This window comes from Schistocerca piceifrons, chromosome 6 (assembly GCF_021461385.2).
Source record: "Schistocerca piceifrons isolate TAMUIC-IGC-003096 chromosome 6, iqSchPice1.1, whole genome shotgun sequence".
Classification (NCBI taxonomy): domain Eukaryota; kingdom Metazoa; phylum Arthropoda; class Insecta; order Orthoptera; family Acrididae; genus Schistocerca; species Schistocerca piceifrons.
The window spans coordinates 301,443,546-301,465,777 of record NC_060143.1 but is presented as its reverse complement, the minus strand read 5'-3'; the positions used below and the strand labels follow the sequence as shown (position 1 = coordinate 301,465,777).

The 22,232-nt window shown below is 39.4% G+C and overlaps 1 protein-coding gene across 4 annotated transcripts in view; it reads left to right on the top strand.

The window, feature by feature from the left end:
• The window catches only part of LOC124802859 (DNA mismatch repair protein Mlh1), a 55,130-nt gene that overhangs the window by 9,163 nt on the left and 23,735 nt on the right, over positions 1-22,232 (top strand). For all 4 annotated transcript variants that reach the window (XM_047263893.1, XM_047263894.1, XM_047263892.1 and 1 more), the window contains exons 4-6: positions 5,681-5,814; positions 15,950-16,167; positions 16,277-16,587. In XM_047263893.1, coding sequence (XP_047119849.1) covers positions 5,681-5,814; positions 15,950-16,167; positions 16,277-16,587 — 663 coding nt within the window. The remainder of the gene's footprint in view (positions 1-5,680; positions 5,815-15,949; positions 16,168-16,276; positions 16,588-22,232) is intronic.

The window sequence follows — 22,232 nt, the reverse complement described above, 5'->3', positions numbered from 1 at the left end:
CAAAAGTGTGTTGAGTTCTCCTGTTGGATCCATGTTGGCGCATATGTTGTGTACCGGTTTTCACCGCACGTATGCTACTAGAGCATATCACATCTTCTGCAAGTTTGTGCATTGTTGGGAGCATTCACAGATGGATATTACATCAATTGTCTTCACATGATAATATTGCAGAACAACATTGATTGCACAGGGCATGCAGTTTTTGTATAATAGGATTCCATACATTATCATCCTTGTTCTATTTAAAATCAGTGACATCTTTTTGATCTGGACATCTCCCAAACCCACTCCTTCACCTGACCCTGTTGGGTTCAGCGTGCTACTTTCTTAGATTTTGATCTCCATCTCTGGGGTGGACTCCCACATGTCAGCAATCAACAGTACTCCCATGCAGTGAGCACTGTCATCAGTTCCCTGTTACAAAGTCTGTCCCTTACAGCTTTGACACCCCTATTCATGAGTTACGCAAATATAGTGGTAAACTTGTCAGAGCCCTCACAGACAGACATTCACATCCAGTGAGTTCAGAAACATATGTCCTATGTTGTGACCTCCTTTGACATCCACAAACCCACCACCACTATGAACTATAGTTCAATTCTTTTATCTTGGCGGCTCACGCATGTCCGCCCAGACGCGGGAGATTGCTGCGTTGCCAGTTGTACGCGCCAAGAGAAGCAGCGCCATAGTATAGTTCGCAAACTTACGTTTAGGGGGGAGCGCGCAGTTTATGAAGTGAAGCCACCCGGCCGCATTAACCCTTTCGCTGCTACAGAGACGTGCTTCCCGCATTCCGCGATGTGCGCGTATTTTGTCATCATTGCACTGCTCGCCTGTGCAGACACATGGTGTTTCGACTGCTTTGATACAATTTATCATTCGATTTCCCAAAAAATATTTGGCCCAAAAATTTGATTTTTACACATCTTCTTGACTGATACCTTGCCCCCATACATGACTTGATTTTGTTTCGATATTCAACGCAGTTATTATGCAGCATTAAATATAGTAAACCATTGCACGAAATTTTGAAGAGTTTGCAGAGGTAAAAGTCCATAGAGTATACTTTCCGTATGGTCGATTTTAGTTGCCACAATGTTGATAATGAAATGTGGACAAGATACCTAAATTTCATATAAAATTTACTGTATAACAATTGCTCATTTAAGTACCACATAGGTGTCGTTTGTAATATTGAGAAATATTCTGTCTTTCGCGACTGTAACAAAAGTTTTATTTACACTGAGCATGTTTGGCTTTATTTTAAAGCACTTCAATCAATCAAAAGTAAGTAGACAAAATACATTAAACAAAACTGTGGACTTAAAAAACATTAGGACTTGAATATACCGTCTATCAGTGAAGTGCTCTGAGCTATGTCAAATATAATTTTTGTGTGTGGCACACACAAACATCATTTATTTGCTAAAACACTGATCTGCCAACACAAACGTTGAATATTGTGTTACCGCAGCACAAAACTGCGAAAGGTGACTTGGCAATGGAGGAGACAAAATACTGTCCACTGAAGATGCTTCAAAAGAGAGAAACGCGTCTGGTCTAAATAAGACCCTTATTACAATTGCAGAAGAGGAATATATTTCAGTACCATTGCTAAAACTGCGACTGTGGAACAAAAACAAGAAAGAGAACATGAGTACCATTGTGAATGTGCCATATCTTTCCTTGATTGAAGTGCTTTAAAATAAAGCCAAACGCGTCCGGTGTAAATAATACTTTTATTACAGTCGCGAAAGACGGAATATTTCTCAATATTACATACGACACCTATGTTGTACTTAAATTAAATGCGATATTGTTACACAGTAAATTTTATATGAAATGTAGGTATCTTGTCCACATTTCATTCTCAACATTGTGGCAACTAAAATCGACCATACAGAAAGTATACGCTATGGACTTCTACCTCTGCAAACTCTTCAAAATTTCGTGCAATGGTTTACTACATTTAATGCTGCATAATAACTGTGTTGAACATCGAAACAAAATTAAGTCATTTATGGGGGGAAGGTATCAGTCAAGAAGACGTGTAAAAATCAAATTTTTGGGCCAAATAGTTTTTGTGAAATCGAATGATAAGTGTGTCAAAGCAGTGGGAACACCATGTGTCTGCACAGGCGAGCAGTGCAGTGATGACAAAATGGCGCACAGCGTGGAATTCGGCGAGCACCTGTCTGCAGCAGCGAAAGGGTTAATGAAGAGACAAAGCACTAGAAATTTCAAAAAACTGCATTCAAACGAATATAATTCGTGAAGTAAGGCACTTCGATATTGTTTTTAAATAATGAAAATGTTAAGCACCGCACAAGGTTTGAACTCGTAACCTTTCGCGTAGCAGCCCAACACCTTAACCCTTACGCTAACGCACCTCGTCTACGTATGTAACGCCATGAGGACTATAACACATCACGCAAAATACTGACAAACACTGTTGGTATGACTATGAATTACTCACGCTTCGTCGAAGTACAATAGGAAATAAACAATTATCGCTGTTCTTTATTGCGAAAAAGCGGTTCGTGAGAGTGATACAAACACCTTTCCTTGCTATCGCCTGAATTAGGAGTCTTGTTGCTTGTTTGGTTTAATTAATTAATAGAATATGAAGCAATTGGTATAACGAATGCTTTTTCCAAACTTCCTATAAAAGAATGTCTGCTATCAAGACATTGCTTTTGTTCTATTACTTTATTTATGACTGAAAGGTTCTAAAACTGAAGACACTCATCCATGCTCTGCACTGCAGTCGAGATGTGGCAACGTCGTTCTCTGTTCATTGGCTGACACTGTTTTGTGACGTCAGATGCGCAGAACGAACCTAAACTCGGCCGCCAACATAAATGACGCGCACTTTAGTCACTAAACAGTTCACCAGCTGTCACCCAGTATCAAATAGTCCTGTAAATGATGTTTCAGTCTATATGTTGTTGTACATCCTTCCATACTTTGCCTGCTCACTAAAAAGTAACCACGTTTTGTGGCTACATTACTATTACTTAAATTGCTGATTGTCGAAGAATTGTTGGTGGTAAACTCAGGTCAAATATAATTCCTCCATTTAAAATGTTTACTGGGCTCAATTGTTCTACATTGACAGGAACTTTTTACGATTTGTTCACCAAAACGTGACACAGTCAAAATGCAGAAAAATGATTTTAAATGCATTTATTACAATGCATCACAGACAAAACAGACTTTCATTTACTGCTTACATGACTGATTCAAAATTATCCATTTAGTTTTACAAATGAAGAACTCACGACACTATGGTGTGTGATGCAGTACACCAACTCGCATTTTTAGTCAGCATTTCTGATAAAGAATTGGATAGTAAAATTCATAATCTATGGATAAAGCTAAAATTCATGCATCTGCTGAAATAATTACTGCTCTATATCCCACAACCTGGAAAGATTTGTAGGATAAATCAATAAATTAATTCCTCCGTGAATTCAACAAATGTTCATCATCATCATCATCATCATCATCATCATCATGAAAGACATCACGATTGGACAGAGACATGTGTTAGTCCCATTGCCATTACCTGTCCTCTTCCCCCTCCTGCCTTACCTTACCTTCTCGCCTCCTCCTTGTTCCATCAACATTACTTCTTCCCAGTTTTTCCAACCTGTTGTGCCCCCTCCCTCTCATTGTCAGTCTGAACAGCTAATCATGAACAGTGTTTGTTGCTGTCGATGGATGCATTTGGATGTCTGTGTAGCCACAAAATGGATTTTTTTTTTTTTTTTTTTTTTTTTTTTTTTTTTTTTTTTTTTACGGCAGATCAGAAGTTTCTGACAAACTGTTCAGAGAGATGAGAAAGGGTGTTGAATGGGCTAGATTAGATCAAGGAGAGACCCCAGTGTGGGCTAAGTATAGGTCAGTGAAAATTAGCTTTAAAGGCTTTCATGATGAACAGAATAAAGAAGACAGGCCACATTTACTTGTGTTCTTAAACTGTAATGAGAGTGGTACTTCCAAAGTTAGTGAAGTTTCTCTGAGTCACTTCTCTACTTTTATCTAGTCTTGAAATGTTTATGTAGTACTTTGTGAATATTATGGTTATGGACAATATAAATGTGTCGTGACTGAATATTTCAATCTGCAGCCAAGTGTGCACTCTATTAAAGCTTTCTGGCAGATTAAAACCATGCACTGGTCTGGGATTCAAATCCTGAACCATGCCTATTGAGGGCAGGATTGTTAATGGCTGATCAATCCAGGCACTATTCATTCGACCTGCTCTAACATTGTTACTGCTGCCAGTAGCTCTCTCCTACTTGCCAAACTTCATCTTAACTTCCCTTCGTTGACACAAACATGTAGTGCATTAATGTGATTAATTTAATTTAATAATATTATGAAAAGGATTGTTGCTACTTACCACACGGCGGAGATTCTGAGTCACAGATGGGCGAGTGGGGGGGGGGGGGGGGGGGAGAAAGAGCCTTCAGCCAACTGGACCTTTGTCAGAAATAGGCAATGGGAAAACACTCTCTCTCTCTCTGGCCAGAGTCTAGCTGCTTCAACTACCAGAGACTGCAGTCGTGTGTGTGTGTGTGTGTGTGTGTGTGTGTGTGTGTGTGTAGTTCCTGTTGTCTATTTTTGACAAAGGCCCTGTTGGCCAAAGTCTCATTTTGTGACAGTCTTTTTGTTGTGCCCATCTGAAACTCGGCATCTCTGCTGTATGGTAAGTAGCAACTATCCTTTTCATGATATTTTTACATTCCATCCCAGATTTTCCATTATTTGATATAATTTAATAGTATCTGGGTATGTGGTGTCATCAGGACAGCGACTGTCAGATCCCCTAGGTTATCTAATATTGTCAGTAACGTTGTAGTGTGAATACCTTCTGTTTCTAAAAGGGAGAAAGTCCGAACTGTCAGATGAGTAGGATTAGTGTGCTATCTGAATAATGCTTCATTATCCTATGTCTTGCATATTTACCATTTTAGAAACTAAGGTATTTAGAAATGTATAGAGGTGGAGTGCAAATGTTGAATATTAAAAGTTGGAATTGCATTTATGTTATTAAATGGTATTACACACCTTAGTGTCTAAGTTCTTCATTTGTAAAACTAAATGGATAATTTTAAGTAAAACAGAGTTTTGCCAAAGTGCTGTTCTCATCTTTCAGTTAAAAATATTCAAAAGGCCTGTCAAAACAGATCTTCATTATAATTAAGATCTCATTCCCAGGCATTCTTTCAGAAGGTGACCAGTCAAATGGCGTATTTTCACCCCTCTTGCTAATTCAGGGCTCAAATGGTACTAGTGACTGTCTTGAAACAACATTCATTTGATTGTCATTAATATCTGCTGTGTGTATACATCTTTGGAAGCTTGTCTTTATTTTGTGAGACAGTTGGTTTTCCACAAGGCTTTTGCAGATCCATAAACCGTAACAGGCTTGGACCTCATGGTCTTATAGTATCACTGCACCTGTGATTATAATGGGATGTGAGAATTAATTTATGCAAAAATGCATTAAATGTGTGAGCAGTCAGGAGGTAACTGTCGTTCTCTGTAAGTTTTGCACAATATTATCATACTGTTGTCGCCATAGAGATCATGGAACAGCTTTGACATTTTTTATATGCAAAACCTGAGTTTAAGCCCAGCATAAAATACAAATTGCATTTTACATTTGCAGCCACATCCGTGAAGTGGAGTTCAAAAGTGACCTGCACAAGTACAAAATGAAAGGCTATATGACAGATCCAGGATATTCAAGCAATAAAATGACTTTTATGTTCTTCGTTAATAACCGTCTTGTAGAACATGAAGGTAATATCATTTAATTTTTAATTATTTCATTGTGTGTGATTTTATATATCCTAGCGTCAAATAATCTTGCACTCATTTCAGTTAAGTTATTAAGAGAACAATTATTTTATAAAAATGTATGGATTAAAAATCCTAGGTCAAGGTCACAAAAATATAAAAATATTTTGTAGTGCAGTACACTTATGAGCTTAGTTAAATTGTGTTTGTGTTTATGATTAATTAGTGAAACAATCAATGCTTCGCAATTGCTAAATATTATGGGAATGTAATATACATCCAAAACTCCATCGCCACACCTCTCTGCCAATCTCCTCCACCCCCATCTCTGTGCACCACTTCGCCTGCCCTCTCACTCTGTCCATCTCCACCTCCCCTATCTATGCCCATTTCATGCCCCCTCTCCCTCCCCCCATCCTGTTACCATACTCTCTGACCTTGATCTTTTTTTATTATCCTTTTTTATTGTTATTGCAAATGAAACCCAGACCAGGACTTGAAGCTGCTTAAAATGAATGGGTAAATCAGCTGGTATCATTGGTATGTGGGGCATGGGAAAGACCTCCCCAGGTGCTGCATTTGTGAAGGTTGTAGCTTCAGTGACAGTGTTTTGCATAATTGTAATCTCTCTCTCTCTCTCTCTCTCTCTCTCTCTCTCTCTCTCTGTGTGTGTGTGTGTGTGTGTGTGTGTGTGTGTGTGTGTGTGTGTGTGTGTGTGTGCGTGCGTGCATGCGTGCGTGTGTCATTTTCCGCCAGTGTTTCGACTGCCTCTCGTTGTTGTGCCCTGAAATGAGGAATATGTTACCCACTATTCTTCCCACTTCTTCCACATAGGTACTCTGTCACCACCAAACCTGCTCAGTCTCCTTCTCCATCCCTACTCCATCCTTGCTCCCAACCCCTTTCCTCATGGCTCATAACCCTGCAATACTCCTGGATGCAAGGCATGTGCCATGCATCCTACCACCATCTCCTACTCCAGTCTGGTCACAGGCATCTGCTATCCCATTAGAGACAGGGCTATATGAAAGCAACTATGTGATTAGAAACTAAGCTGCAAACACTGTGCTTCTCTCTAAGTGGGCATGGCAGCTAACAAGCCATCTGTCCACATGAATGGCCACTGGATCATCTTGTTGCTGAACATGGTGCCCAACACACTGTGCTTCACTTTAATGACTGCTTCACAGCCTGTACCGTCTCAGTCCTTCCGACCAACGCCAGATTTTCTGGACTGCTCAGGTGGGAGCTCTCCCTGCAATATATGCTATGTTCCCGTAGCCTCCATGCCCTCAACTTTCACTTGTCCCTGTCCTCCACATACCTGTTCCCTTCCCTGCTTCCATTCCTGCAGAAACAGTCTTCTATTGCACCAACACAGCCACTAGTCTTGTTTTGCCTATCTGCTTCTCTCCTTTTCCAGTCTCCTTCTCTTCCTCCCTCCTCCCCCCTCCCTCCTCCCCCTCTCAAATCTCTTGACAGCACCTAGCAGCCATACTCTGTCCCCACAATCTCACTGCCTGCACCCACAGGTAGCATTACATCTTTATACACCCTACCCTGCTATCCATCCCCTTCTCTACGCCAGGCTCCTCCTTATCCCCACCACTGACACAAGATTGCTCTCACTTCAGTTGCTGTATGCAGCCAGAGGTTTAGCAGTGTTTTCATTGTCTGTCTGCGACTCAATATCTCCTCTGCATTGTGATTAACAGTTTACCTGAGTACTATTCATAGTGAATTGCATCCAGGTAAGTTATGTTACCAGTGATACTTTGAAATGGTTTTATTCTCTGCATATAAATATCAAAAAATATAACTCCAGTTACTAATATTGCACATCATGTGGCAAAGCCCAGTTTGGAAGGATAATGTATGTAAGAGCGTGTTTGAAAAGCAAAAAATTCGTGAATGTAGTGACGTATCGTCATGCTTGATGCTCTAGTGCCACACCAGTTGTGGTCAGTTGAATGGTCTGTGTAAGATATACCGTATTTACTCGAATCTAAGCCGCACTCAAATCTAAGCCGCACCTGAAAAATTAGACTCGAAATCAAGGGAAAAAAAAATTCCCGAATCTAAACGCACCTGAAATTTGAGACTCGAAATTCAAGGGGAGAGAAAAGTTTTAGGCCGCACCTCCAAATCAAAACAAAGTTGGTCCATTGTAATATGAGACGCAATTTAGGTCAAATGAATGACGATACAGCTACAGTAGTTTGGTTCTAGTTGTAAGCTTAGCAGTTAAGCTTTACCAGGTAGCCCACTGCTATGCGTCAGGTGATCCGTCCGTATTTATACGGGTACCCTTCCTTTTTCACGTGCTTCGTCTGGTTTGAATTGATAGCTTATTTTTCTTTGATCAGATAAGTGCCGTTCTCTTTGTTATAGGTGTTTACGTCACTCTAAGCTGAAAATGCATTTCTGTACTGTGTCATGCATTGTTTGTCGCATTCTGATAATGAGTGTTTACGACCTGTCGCCGCTCGCGGCTTGGCTTACTTTTGTGCGCTCTACCGCTGCTTACAATTAGAAAAAAAAAAAAGAGAGGAATAGTCTCATTAGCGAAACAATGGCAAGAGACTGATATTTGTTGTTACAGAACCAAATAATAGATTGCGTATGATAGAAGATGTTCTGAACGAGAGTTTAGCGAAAAATTTTCTCCGTTTGAAAATCTTTGCAGACGCCTCTTTACTACATTACATTCTGCACAGAAATTAGAGTCATCTTAGATTTAAAAATCTAGTGAATTGCTTCATTTCTGACTGTGTCACTATTAGGCATAAGAGTAATATGAATATAAACATGACATGATATTCTTCCGCGTTTGCTGTTGTCTCACTCTAGGTTCGTAGTTTATTTGGCAGACAGGATTTAAATGAGATCGCAGCAAACACGAAAGAATACATGGCAAAATGTTTATATTCGTATTATTCTTATGGTGAAGAGAATACTGCATGTGATTCACAATACATAAAAGTTCCTATTAGCAACCATCTCTTCTCACAGGTACGAAAAAATTCAGAATGTAGAGTTGGCCATATTGACAAACATCCCGAACAGTCTTGCCAGTCGGATTTTCGTAGTACATTGAAAAGCTGCTACATTCGAAGATGAACAATACGGAATTTGTGTTTACTTCGTTGGATAATGTATGAAAATGCTGTGGTCGAAACTCGGGGCATAGAAAAAGCTCGTCTTCCACCTTTTTTCTTAAATTTATTTACTGACGCAGAGGTTTTGGCGCCAGTATTTATCTTTGTGCCTGCAAAGCATGCCTGTGTAGCGCTACATATATTCGACGGCAGAAGTTAGTTGTGGCGGCACCTACCAACATTTTGCAGAACTTCCGCTTACTTTGCACTCAATTCTAAGCCGCAGGCGGTTTTTTGGATTACAAAAACCGGAAAAAAAAGTGCGGCTTAGATTCGAGTAAATACGGTACACTGCATAAACATCATAGGATTCAGCTGTGGGGGGAGGAGGAGGAGGAGATTAATGTTTAACTTCCTGTTGCAGACAGGGTCATTAGAGGTGGAGCACAAGTTCGGATTAGGGAAGGATGGGGAAGGAAATTGGCCATGTCCTTTCAAAGGAACTATCTCAGCCTGTGCCTGAAGCAACTTGGGGAAATCATGGAAAACCTATATCAGGATGGCCGGACACAAGTGTGCTAACCACTATGCCATCTTGCTTGGTCAGCTGTGGGACCTAGCAGCTTAGAACAAAGAAACATATACTTTTGTTTGGTAGCTAACTTTGAAAAATTGGCTTAGTGTGGCAGTTTTAGACGGCAGATGTTCTGAATTGTGGTTGCATCAAATATCGGTCCTGAACTACTTCCTCATTTAAGACAATGCCAATATCAGCAAGCAATTGTGGTTTGTGTTGTGCATTGCTCATTGTTTTCTTATTTTGATAATTCTAGTTTGTTTATACTCACAGCCGATGCCAGCTTGTAGCTTCCACACTCTGTGCTAAAGTGACCAGAAAACAAAACCTGTCAACATATTTCGACTACGCAGGAAGTTTTCACCTAATGTGCGAACTTCTATGCTGAGTACCTTGACAGTTCTGTCTATTGTGTTATCATGCTCACATGCTTATTAATCCACGCACAAGTTGAAATCAATATTTTGCAGATTTTGTAACAATCGTATTGGGTGGGTAAAGAAAAATGTCAAACACCTTGTCAGAGAAGCACTCTGCTCACCAGGAGAAAGATGCCGCTGCTTCTCAACAGAAGTAATCGCCTGTTGAAAACTAAATAGAGCCTAGACTGTTTTGGAAAAAAAAGAAAAAACTGTTGAAGTTTCTGCAAAAGCAACCATTCTACCCAAAAGCTCCCCAATCACCACTTTTTTTTTGCAGCCAATTTTCAAAACATAGAAGCTTCATTTTGATGCATGTTTTTCTTCATCAGCTTGGTGGATTGTTGTGACTAATGGTGGTAAATTCTTTGTGTGAGGCTGCAGAAATCAGATGTCATGTTCTAATTGTGTCATTAAAATGTGTGAAAAGTTTCAAACTCCTAATGTTTAAAAGTTCAGATACTTTACTTCATTTCATAATTTGAGAATTATGATATTTTCACAGACCTTTCCTCAGTTAATATTCTACGTACTATCCTAGCCTGCTGATGTTATCATGCCTCTAAAGAAGCCAACATCAAGCCAATTAACTAAGTAAAAACTTTGTATCTTGAAACTTCCTGGCAGATTAAAACTGTGTGCCCGACCGAGTTCGAGTCTCGGTCGGGCACACAGTTTTAATCTGCCAGGAAGTTTCATATCAGCGCACACTCCGCTGCAGAGTGAAAATCTCATTCTGGACTTTGTATCTTAGTATGTGGATATGCCTTACGATGCAACAGCCTTCAAAATAATAACTAACATTGGAACTGAGAACAAGTCATTAAATATGCAGCATTGAAGAGGCATATTATAAGGTACAGAACCAAGAGCTTGAATTTAATGCGGAAATTAGTGACTACATCCTATTTTTTGTAAAATTTCACTTATGTGAAAAACTGTTGAACATTGTCACACATCAGAGGACGACCACAGATTTGAAAGATTGGGGCAAATAAGTTGCGATCAGTGGAAAAAATTGTACCTCCTGCCAGTGAGCAATATAGTATAAAATCATTGTGGTGTACCATAGCGAGCAGTTTGTGTTACTAAACGGACACAGGCAGGTGAAGTCCCAGTTATAGTTGTCCATCCATTGGCTTCCAGATTCAGTAAAAATTTAATTTTTGTTATTTCATATGTTACTGACTGATTTTAAAATGCTGTCATCTGCTCATTCAGCGGAAGAGTAATGATGTGTGCACAGAGTGCTGAAGAAGAGAACATAGCAGCAAGCTGGCATGCCTGAGGTTATTAGAATACACATCATGATGGCAGACAGACGTGTCCTGACAACGAGGTTGCCAACGGAAGTGTGTGCTGTCATCGGTAATGAATGGGGACATGGGACTAGTATGTGAGTCATCCATGATCCTGTATCACAAGAATGGGAAGCAGCCTTGCTCACTTGATGCCGTATGTGTGAGAGGGAAATGAGTTCCTATTCACAATACTCATAGGTGATGAGATGGGTTGTTCTAATTTACTCAAGAATCCAAGGCCACCTCAGTGACATGCAAGCCTCCCAGTTCACCAGTGAGGAAAATATTCACAGTTTTCCTCTCCACAGGAAATGTTATGATCACAGGGTTCTGCAGTGCAAAAGGTTTTATTTTCCTTGACTTCCTCCAGCAAGGGACCATCAATGTGGCGCACTACTGCAACACCTTCATCAAACTGAGGTTGCCATTCTGCAAAAGAGTCCAGGACTCACAAGTGAAGGTCGTGTACTCTTGCCTGACATCGCAAAACGCACACAGGAAGACTCACACAGGATCAGATTTGTCACTTCAGATGGGAGAGATTGGATAACCTGGCCAGGACCCCGATCTTGCCCCATTTGACTTTCGCCTGTGCCCTGCATTGAAAGCCACACCCTCAGGATGTCACTTCCAACCAATGCTGAGGTGGAGCAGACTGTGCAATAACTCCTTGCATCACAGGACACAATTTTTTCAAACTGGTTGCACGGCGTGACAAATGCCTCAATGTCAATGATATAACTATGTTGAAAAATAGTGCAAGTTGTATAGTTTGTGATGCCATGGTGTATTTATTTTTGGCAATGAATCTTTCATGTGAAAAACAGTGATGAAACATACTTTAGTTTCTTAACACACCTTGTATGTGTATGTCTCAAAGCAGCATAACTCACAACATGAAAATCCATGAGTATGTTCGTCTAGTATATGAGAAGGAGAGCATTTAGTTACTTCCAACAGACTTTACACATAATTTCAAAGCCTTTTGAAACTTATTCTCGCTGACACCTACCCCAGAAATAATGAAAAAAATAAAGTTTATCATTTGTTGCATTTTCACTTTTCGTGTAATAAAACTTCGCCATGTGGCATGACGTAAATTTATTATTTTCTTACGAGTGCCGCATCGCAGTCGCGAAGTGGGGCCAAGGCAGTTTCAGATAAGTTTTTACAGTCTGACGATAATTTATGGATTTGTAGTTTTAGCTTGACGATGTCCACTCTGAAGAAGGTTGGGTTATCCCGACTGAAACCTAGGTAAATTCTAGGTAAACGGTGCAACTGAGGCTGTTGGTTATTAAAATTAAAATTATGTTTTAAGATTCTACAACAAATTGCTGTAAAGGATATTGCATGGTAATTTTGTGGATCACTTCTACTACACTTCTTGTGTATGGGTTTGACCTGTGCTTTCTTCCAACTACTGGGCACTGTCTTTTGTTTGATGGATTGGGAATAGATTATAGGGAGAAGAGGAGCTAACTCGGCACAAATTCAGTATAGAATCTGACAAGGATTCCACCGGGTCTGCAGCTTTGTTCAATTTTAACGATTTCAGCTGTTTCTCAACACCACTGACACGAACACTTGTTTCACTAATATTTTCAGTGGTACAAGGATTAACCAGTGGCAATTCCTTTTGGTGCCACTAACAGCCTTTACATACTGCCATAATTTCTTTGGGTTGTGTGAAAGATCGTTTGACAGTATTCTGTTGCAGTAGTCAATGAAGACTTCACGCATTGCTCTCTTGACAGCCAAATGTGTTTCATCTACCATCTCTCCATCTATAGATCTGTGCTATGTTCTACACCTATTACGCAGTAGTCACTGTTTCTTTAGAAGTTTCTTTACAGTACCATGGAGGGCCCATCTTATTATGAACTGTTTACTGGGTACATATTTATCCAGTGTGTGGTCAGCTAGTTTTTTTAAACTTAAACTAATGTTCCTCCTCTTGCTCTCATCCTGTCCTGAATGATTCAGGTTCCTCATTGACACATGACTACTGTTTTTTTTATCTAGTTTACTGAACATGCATATCTCTCTATTTGTTTTAGTTGTCCATTGTACTTTGGTAATCATTGTTGCCACAACTTTATCTTGATCACAGATACCAGTTTTGATGTGGACATCTTCAAAGAGGTCTGGTCTTGTCAGTTTAGGTGACAGATGACAGCAGAAACCATCAGTACCATTCTTAATTCAGTAATTGAAACAGACAGAACCCATAAAACAAATGCAAATAAGATTATCATATAAGCACACAAAACAAAAAATTAGTCAACCTGAGGATATGTGACTTTAATACCATGTAACAGTTCGGTGAAGAAGAATGACCACAAATTTCTTCAGATACCCTGTTTCCAGATGAAGCTATCTAGTGATGATTAGACCCACACAGCTACCAAATTGTGGTACTGTTGATTGCTACATTTCACCCGTCATTACAATTAGTGTCTGAAATTTTCAGTGGAATTAAGATTGGCAGATTGATTGATTTAGCAGGCTTGTTATGCTGCAATAAGTTGCCTTGAGGGTTCATCAAACCAGTAACATGTGAGTAGCCCTGTGAACATGATCTTGGGTCTCCACAGCAAACTCATCATGAAACTGGGGGTTAAATGCTTTATTGGGCCATTGGTACACTTGACACCTTGCATCATTTGAAAAGGGGCAAAATTGTAGCTTGTTAGAGCACACTACAAACCTCCAGTCAGCTGCTCTCCAATATCTAGGTGAATTAGCAATTTGGAGATGTGCAGCTTGCTGTGGAGCTTGATGTGCCACTTTGAGCAGTGGCCTACTACGAAGTACCAGACTCCATTTTTCCATTGTAATATTGAATGGAAACAGCAGCAATTTCTGATGGACTTAAAACTTACTGTCCTTGAAAAGACAAGACACTCATCTCTCGTCCTTGTTGCATTGGATCTTTTTGTGACTATTGTTCTTATGTTGTGTTAAATGGCTGTGAGTGGTACACCATTCCTTCTAGACACATTGGAGCTCGGTGTTGATGCACTAAAATATCGGGCAACTTCATTCACAGTGTTGTCACAGACAATTCCAAACACATATTGTGACATCTCCATATTGGTCCATCTTATTGCATACAACCGACTGGCACTAACACACCACTATACTGTCACATCTTATGTCAGTATTGAAGTGTTACGTGACTGCCCTGTACCAGTTCTATACCATTTACAAAGCTCCCAATCGGAATCTGCCAGTTGCTATGATTTGTGGTATTCCATTTGGAAAATGTGTCTGACATAGGTAATGCCACTATTTTTAACTATCATGTATCACATTGAATAGTCCTTTCTTTTTCAAAGACTGCAATGCTTACATGGCAAAGTTGTGTTGTAAAAATGTGGCACATCTCAAAATGGCAACTTCTGATGCTATCTGGCTGGCTCATACTACTTGCAGTTTCTCTTAGATGTAATCTCACAGTTGCTGGAACACATGCCATTGCTAGACTGTTGCAGAATGTGGTGTTAACATAGTGGGACTCAACTGCATTCAGTGGCAGTTATTTGCATTAGTCTCTGTCTCCGTGTCCTGGTACACGGATGGAAAGGAGCGATACTGGGGCCAGGCCCTGGGCTCCCTGTGGTGTCACCGCCAGACACCACACTTGCTAGGTGGTGGCCTTTAAATCGGCCGCGGTCCGTTAGTATACGTCGGACCCGCATGTCGCCACTATCAGTGATTGCAGACCGAGCGCTGCCATACGGCAGGTCTAATCTAGAGAGACTCCCTAGCACTCGCCCCAGTTGTACAGCCGACTGTGCAATGTTCATCATTAATGGATTAAAGTTAAGTATCAAACTAGCTACGTCCGCTTTCTGAATTCTAATTCCTTGTCATGTTCCAGACTTCACGTCAGTATAGTTCTTCCCTCCTCACGCCAGCCTGCGTGAGCTAAAACGCGTGCATTTCGGCCTCCTCTAGTAACACGGTGTTGGCTCTTCTGCCAACCCAACACTCCCATATCATCTTAAGCCAGGACAGTTTCTCTTATGCACTCTTTGAAACAAATAGTATAGTTACAGAAACCAACAAATCTTGATTGCCTTACACAGGAGATGTTACAACATGCCAGGCTGTCCTTGCAACATCACGTTCTCATATTACCTGTAAAGGTCATCATTTGCAGCAGTTATTTACTAAAAAAAGAATCTAGTGAAAGGTATATTATGTACCACATTTTGCAGCTATGTGCAAAAAGAACTCTAGTTCTCTCATCCACAACATGATATAAATGACGCTGTTCTGGCCAAATAAATTAAGAAGGCACAGAATAACTTAATGTTGTTAAACCTCAATGACACTGTGAAACTTACTGAAAATTTCTTTGTAATTCACTATTAAAATGGGAAGACATCAATTCAGAGGCTGTTTACCTTTCTTAAATTTTGTTTTTGAAAAATAACTTTGTATTCACCGACTCTCTCCTTTAGCTAAGGAGAACTTTATAAAAGCTTGAAGAAAATTGTTTAAAAAATAGAAAATGATCTGTACCCGTGCAGTGAGAGTTAGTTATAGAAAGATGATGTGTGTCATCCAACATTAGATGATAATTTATTTTACACTTACAGAGTGTATTAGGATTTTTAATTTTCTCTTTTAGTAGCTCAGTTTTCTCATCCATAATTTTTGAGGCAATAATTATGCTTACTCACAACAGATATTACCAAATTCACTAATGTAAACTACTATATATGTTTACAGGCATAAAAAAGGAAATTGAAGATATGTATAACAAATTTTTGACAGATGGTGGCCCATTTGTTTATTTACGATTAGACATTGATCCATCATTTGTGGATGTCAATGTTCATCCTTCCAAGAATTTAGTGTGCTTTCTTTACGAAGACGTCATCATTAAAGCATTGCGTATCCATGCAGAGAAAGAACTGCTTCAGTGCAAGGACACTCGCAGTTATGTGGTGAGTATGACATGCAGTCTTCCTTATTTTTTTCTCTGTATAAGTTGTCTCTCTCTACTTTCTACATATAAGTGGTCATATACAACATTCTAAATCTATTTTTATGCAGGTTCAGCAAGTACTATCCCCAGTTGTCAAAAAAGTCACTGATGCAGACAGTAAGATATATGACCATAAGAAAGTTCGAACAGATGGCAAGGAGCAGAAATTGGAAAAATTCTTTGGTCCGACTGAGACAAATTTAAGTACCAGTGACAAAGAGATCTCAAAGACAAAACTTCCAGAGAAGTGCGATGGGATCTCAAGTGTGAAAGAAAAGGACAGTGATACATCTGACAACAATGCACCTCTGCAGAATGGAGATGCATTATCAGTACAACAGAATAAAATTACTAAAGCATCAGGAAAGACAGTGAAAAGGTACTGGACCCGTCTGCTTCTGCTGTGTTAATAACTTGGTAATATATGCTGGTGATGTAAAAGTTTTTGTATAGCCTCTATTTAAATTTTACAATATGGGATATTGTAAGCAGATTTAAAGCTGGCTTCTGAATTAATTTATTTAATGCAGAACTAAACACAAGCAAGACATTTTACATATTGTGTTGTACTTCCTGAGTGGAAGTTGTCTTCAAAGACATAAATTGCTATTGATGGCTCCATTCTTGTACTGACTGATTTTAAAATTTTCCTTCTAGTTTCATTTGCCTTCTGCAATTTTTCTTCCAAGGAGATTTTGTATGTTAAGATTTAAAATTGTCTCTCAGCTGAGAACATCCCATTGGATTGCCACTTCGAAGTTTCTTAATTTTATCTGTGTGTGTGTGTGTTTGTGTGTGACTAATAGAGGTTTCCAATTTTTTTTTTTTTTTTTTTTTTTTTTTAAAAAACAGTGTACCATTTGTAATTCACTTTATATGGTATGTGACGGTGCAGATTCAGATGAGTGCTGCTCACATATTGCAAACTTTCATGTGTAAATTTTTCAGAAGAAAGTAGTAAAGATTGCTGAAATGACATAGTTTTCCCCTTTGTCAGAGTTAATGCTGCTATGAAGATTTGCAGTAATTTAAAGCAGTATGATGACTTCCTTCAGTTATCAGGTTGAAAAGATAAATTTGGGAACAATGCATCAACTGTTGCTTTTTGGCAAGTTGTTTGCAGACAGTTGACTGCAGAGCCTTGGAAAATGAATATTGAAATGATGAAATGTTTACATGATTCAAGTAGAGTGAATTTTAGCTTCGTAGTGTTTATTACTACCTATTCACAATTTTATCTACAGCCAAAGATTGTATTGAAATCAAATAATTTAAAACATGTTGACTTATTAACATTTACTCATACAAGATTCCACACATACTCACCACTGTCATAAGTAAATGGAGGTTAATAAGTGCTGGTTAGCCACAAAAAAAGGGTATAGGATGGCTGGAATATGATAAAAAAGTGTTCTGTAATACAAAATATTCCTTCTAGTCTCATATTTTTTCAAGCCAGTGTGTATGCCAACAATAAAAAAAATGGTTCAAATGGCTCTGAGCACTATGAGATTTAACATCTGAGGTCATCAGTCCCCTAGAACTTAGAACTACTTAAACCTAACTAACGTAAGGACAACACACACATCCATGCCCGAGGCAGGATTCAAACCTGCGACCGTAGCCGTCGCGCAGTTCCAGAGTGAAGTGCCTAGAACCGCTCGGCCACACCGGCCGGCGCCAACAATAAAGCGGAACTATCTGCATTGTACATAAATGTTATTGCTAATGATTTCTAAGCATAGAGCACTATTTCCACTAATATTTATATTCTTTTTGATTACACTAACCTGTTGTGAAGGTGATCATTACTGATTTGTAACTGGTTATAGAAAAGATAATACAGCTCATGCATTCAAAGAGTGATATAAATACTAAAATATCAAGCATCTGGTTTGATTTTTCTTCGTTGTTACAATGTTAAACTTCATCATTATTACCTTTCTTTTTCTGTCCTGTTGTGTGTTAGTGAGTGTTGCCCCACATTATATGTAACGTAAGTTACCTTAAACTGTTTCAGTACTGCTGATGAATGAAAAGGTTAACCCAAAAAAGGTGCTCCTTCACACATGCAACAAAGGAATTTGCCCTTCCACCCTTCCTTTTCTCCTCCCATATCTGTTGCCCAGCAGCAAGACTCCTCTTTCCTCTTTGGCTTCATTACCATTCTGACTGAAATATTCTTCCTAATAGTCTGCTGCACTATACTTTCTTGTACAGCTGGATGAGGCTCATTCTTCAGGTTTTATCTCTCTAAATAATTTTTTTCATGTGGCTATATGTTTGTGAGGGGCATTGTAATGGTTCCATCTCAGCTGTTGTTTACACATATTTATTTTATTTAATTTGCACAGTTGGCCAATAGTTCAAAATTAAATAAAGTAAAAATGTTAAAACAATACCTGAAGCGGAACCATTACAGCGCCCTTTATCTCCTTTCGTTTTACACATAGAAGCTCTAAGGAGTATCCTTTCTTTGCCAATTACCTATTACCTTTTCCTACATCTCATTTTCTATTTCCTTTATGATTGTCCTATCTCCAATTTTTAGTCTCAAGTTATACCTGAATGGCATAAATTTTAGCCTCTTTGTTAATGATTTCTCTGCTGTCCATGGAAGAACCTCATCAAGTCTCCCATTTTCTAGCTCACAGCAGTCTCTCTCTCTCTCTCTCTCTCTCTCTCTCTCTCTCTCTCTCTCTCTCTCACACACACACACACACACACACACACACACACACACAAACAAACAAACTTAATTAACATTCCCACAGAACACCTACAAACTAACTAATTCATGCCAAAATTGACATTTATTGCAAATAACAGTATGATGAGTAATGCATAAAAGTTGTTGTTGTTGCTGTGTTCGTCAGTCCTGAGACTGGTTTTGTGCAGCTCTCCATGCTACTCTATCCTGCTTCTTCATCTCCCAGTACCTACTGCAACTTACGTCCTTCTGAATCTGCTTAGTGTATTCATCTCTTGGTCTCCCTCTACGATTTTTACACTCCACGCTGCCCTCCAATACTAAATTGGTGATCCCTTGATGCCTCAGAACATGTTCTACCAACCGATCCCTTCTTCTAGTTAAATTGTTCCACAAACTGCTCTTTTCCCCAATTCTATTCAATACCTCCTCATTAGTTATGTGATCTGCCCATCTAATCTTCAGCATTCTTCTGTAGCACCATATTTTGAAAGCTTCTTTTCTCCTCTTGTCCAAACTGTTTATCGTCCATGTTTCACTTCCATGCGTGGCTACACAGATTTACAATGTCCTTGGTGAACCTCAAAGTTTTTATTTTTTCTCCATGGATTTTAATGCCTACTCTGAATTTTTCATTTGTTTCCTTTACTGCTTGCTCAATACACAGATTGAATAACATCGGGGAGAGGCTCCAACCCTGTCTCACTCCCTTCCCAACCACTGCTTCCCTTTCATGTCTCTCGACCCTTATAACTGCCATCTGGTTTCTGTACAAATTGTAAATAGCCTTTCAGTCCCTATATTTTACCCCTGCCACCTTCAGAATTTGAAAGAGAGTATCCCAGTCAACATTGTCAAAAGCTTTCTCTAAGTCTACAAATGCTAGAAATGTAGGTTTGCCTTTCCTTAATCTAAGAAAGTCGTAGGGTCAGTATTCCCTCATGTGTTCCAATATTTCTACGGAATCCAAACTGATCTTACCCTAGGTCGGCTTCTACCAGTTTTTCCATTCAAGTATCTATATCCTTACATTTGTCCTCTAGCCATCCCTGCTTAGCCATTTTGCACTTCCTGTCGCTCTCATTTTTGAGACGTTTGTATTTCTTTTTGCCTGCTTCATTTACTGCATTTTTATATTTTATCCTTTCATCAATTAAATTCAGTATTTCTTCTGTTCTCCAAGGATTTCTACTAGCCCTCGTCTTTTTACCTACTTGATCCTCTGCTGCCTTCACTATTTCATCCCCCAAAGCTACCCATTCTTCTTCTACTGTATTTCTTTCCCCCATTCCTGTCAATTATTCGCTTATGCTCTCTGTGAAACTTTGTACAACCTCTGGTTTAGTCAGTTTATCCACGTCCCATCTCCTTAAATTCCCATCTTTTTGCAGTTTCTTCAGTTTTAATCTACAGTTCATAACTAATAGATTGTGGTCAGAGTCCACACCTGCCCCTGAAAATGTCTTACAATTTAAGACCTGGGTCCTAAATCTCTGTCTTACCATTATGTAATCTAATACCTTCTAGTATCTCCAGGCTTCTTTGATGTATACAACCGTCTTTCATGATTCTTGTACCAAGTGTTAGCTATGATTAAGTTATGCTCTGTGCAAAATTCTACCAGGCGGCTTCCTTTTTCATTTCTTACCCCCAATCCATATTCACCTACTACATTTCCTTCTCTTCCTTTCCCTACTATCGAATTCCAGTCACCCATGACTATTAAATTTTCATCTCCCTTCACTATCTGAATAATTTCTTTTATCTCATCATACATTTCATCAATTTCTTTGTCATCTGCAGAGCTAGTTGGCATATAAACTTGTACTACTGTAGTAGGCGTGGGCTTCGTGTCTATCTTGGCCACAACAATGCGTTCCCTATGCTGTCTGTAGTAGCTTACCCACACTCCTATTGTTTTTATTCATTATTAAACCTACTCCTGCATTACCCCTATTTGATTTTGTATTTATAACCCTGTATTCGCCTGACCAAAAGTCTTGTTCCTCCTGCCACCGAACTTCACTAATTCCCACTATATCTAACTTTAGCCTATCCATTTCCCTTTTTAAATTTTCTGACCTACCTGCCTGAGTAAGGGATCTGACATTCCACGCTCCGATCCGTAGAACACCAGTTTTCTTTCCCCTGATAACGACGTCCTCTTGAGTAGTCCGAGCTTGGCGATCCGAATGGGGGACTATTTTATCTCTGGAATATTGTACCCAAGAGGATGCCATCATCATTTAACCATACTGTAAAGCTGCATGCCCTCGGGAAAAATTACGGCTGTAGTTTCCTCTTGCTTTCAGCCGTTCGCAATACCAGCACAGCAAGGGCATTTTGGTTAGTGTTACAAGGCCAGATCAGTCAATCATCCAGACTGTTGTCCCTGCAACTACTGAAAAGGCTGCTGCCCCTCTTCAGGAACCACACATTTGTCTGGCCTCTCAACAGATACCCCTCTGTTGTGGTTGTACTTACGGTACGGCTATCTGTATCGCTGAGGCACCAACGGCAAGGTCCATGGTTTGTATGCACTGTTGTGGAACACCCTGATAGGTTAGCCCTGAGAGTAGCAGAACATTATGCTGAAGCAACTGCCACATCCTCTCAGCATTTAGTTCCTGTCCAAGTATCCCCCTCTGCTCTTGGGAGCTGTTTTCGGTATTGTGTTCAGCTAGGATGTTTCACTTAGTTCATTAAGAAACATTTTGCAGCACTGGTAGGGAATGCAAAAGATTCTTTTGTTGAACTTTTCCTCCCTACTGTTAAGACAGAAGAGTTTTGACACATGAAAGGATCCCATTGTAATACTTTGGGAAGAACTGCATGTGCCACACTGTGTCCTTACAGGCTATGCAGGGAAGTTCTTAGAGAAAATGACCATCTCACTTCATATCTAGCTTTTGAGTTGATGATGCTCCATACTCAATTTGGGTTCAGTTCAGGCTACAACATTGTGCCACTGACATTCTGAGTCTGCTGGAGGCAGTTGCACTAAAGATTTTTCCTTGTAGCAAACACATAATGGGTGATCAAGTATTATATTACAAGTAAGTGTTACAGGACATAGAATTATTTTGTGCCCCTTCGCTAATAATGACTACTATTTTTAGATAGTGCTGACCTGAAGCAACCATAAAATCAGAGCCTTTATTTTCATAAGGAATGATCAACTGAGAGAACAGTTAATAGCTAAACTGCAGAAAATACTACATTCTATTTTCTCCTACTGCAGTGTGTAAATTAAATAAATAAAAAAGTACAAAAAGAAAAAAGGTGTTTCTTGCAGTTTACTGTGTTAATTATTG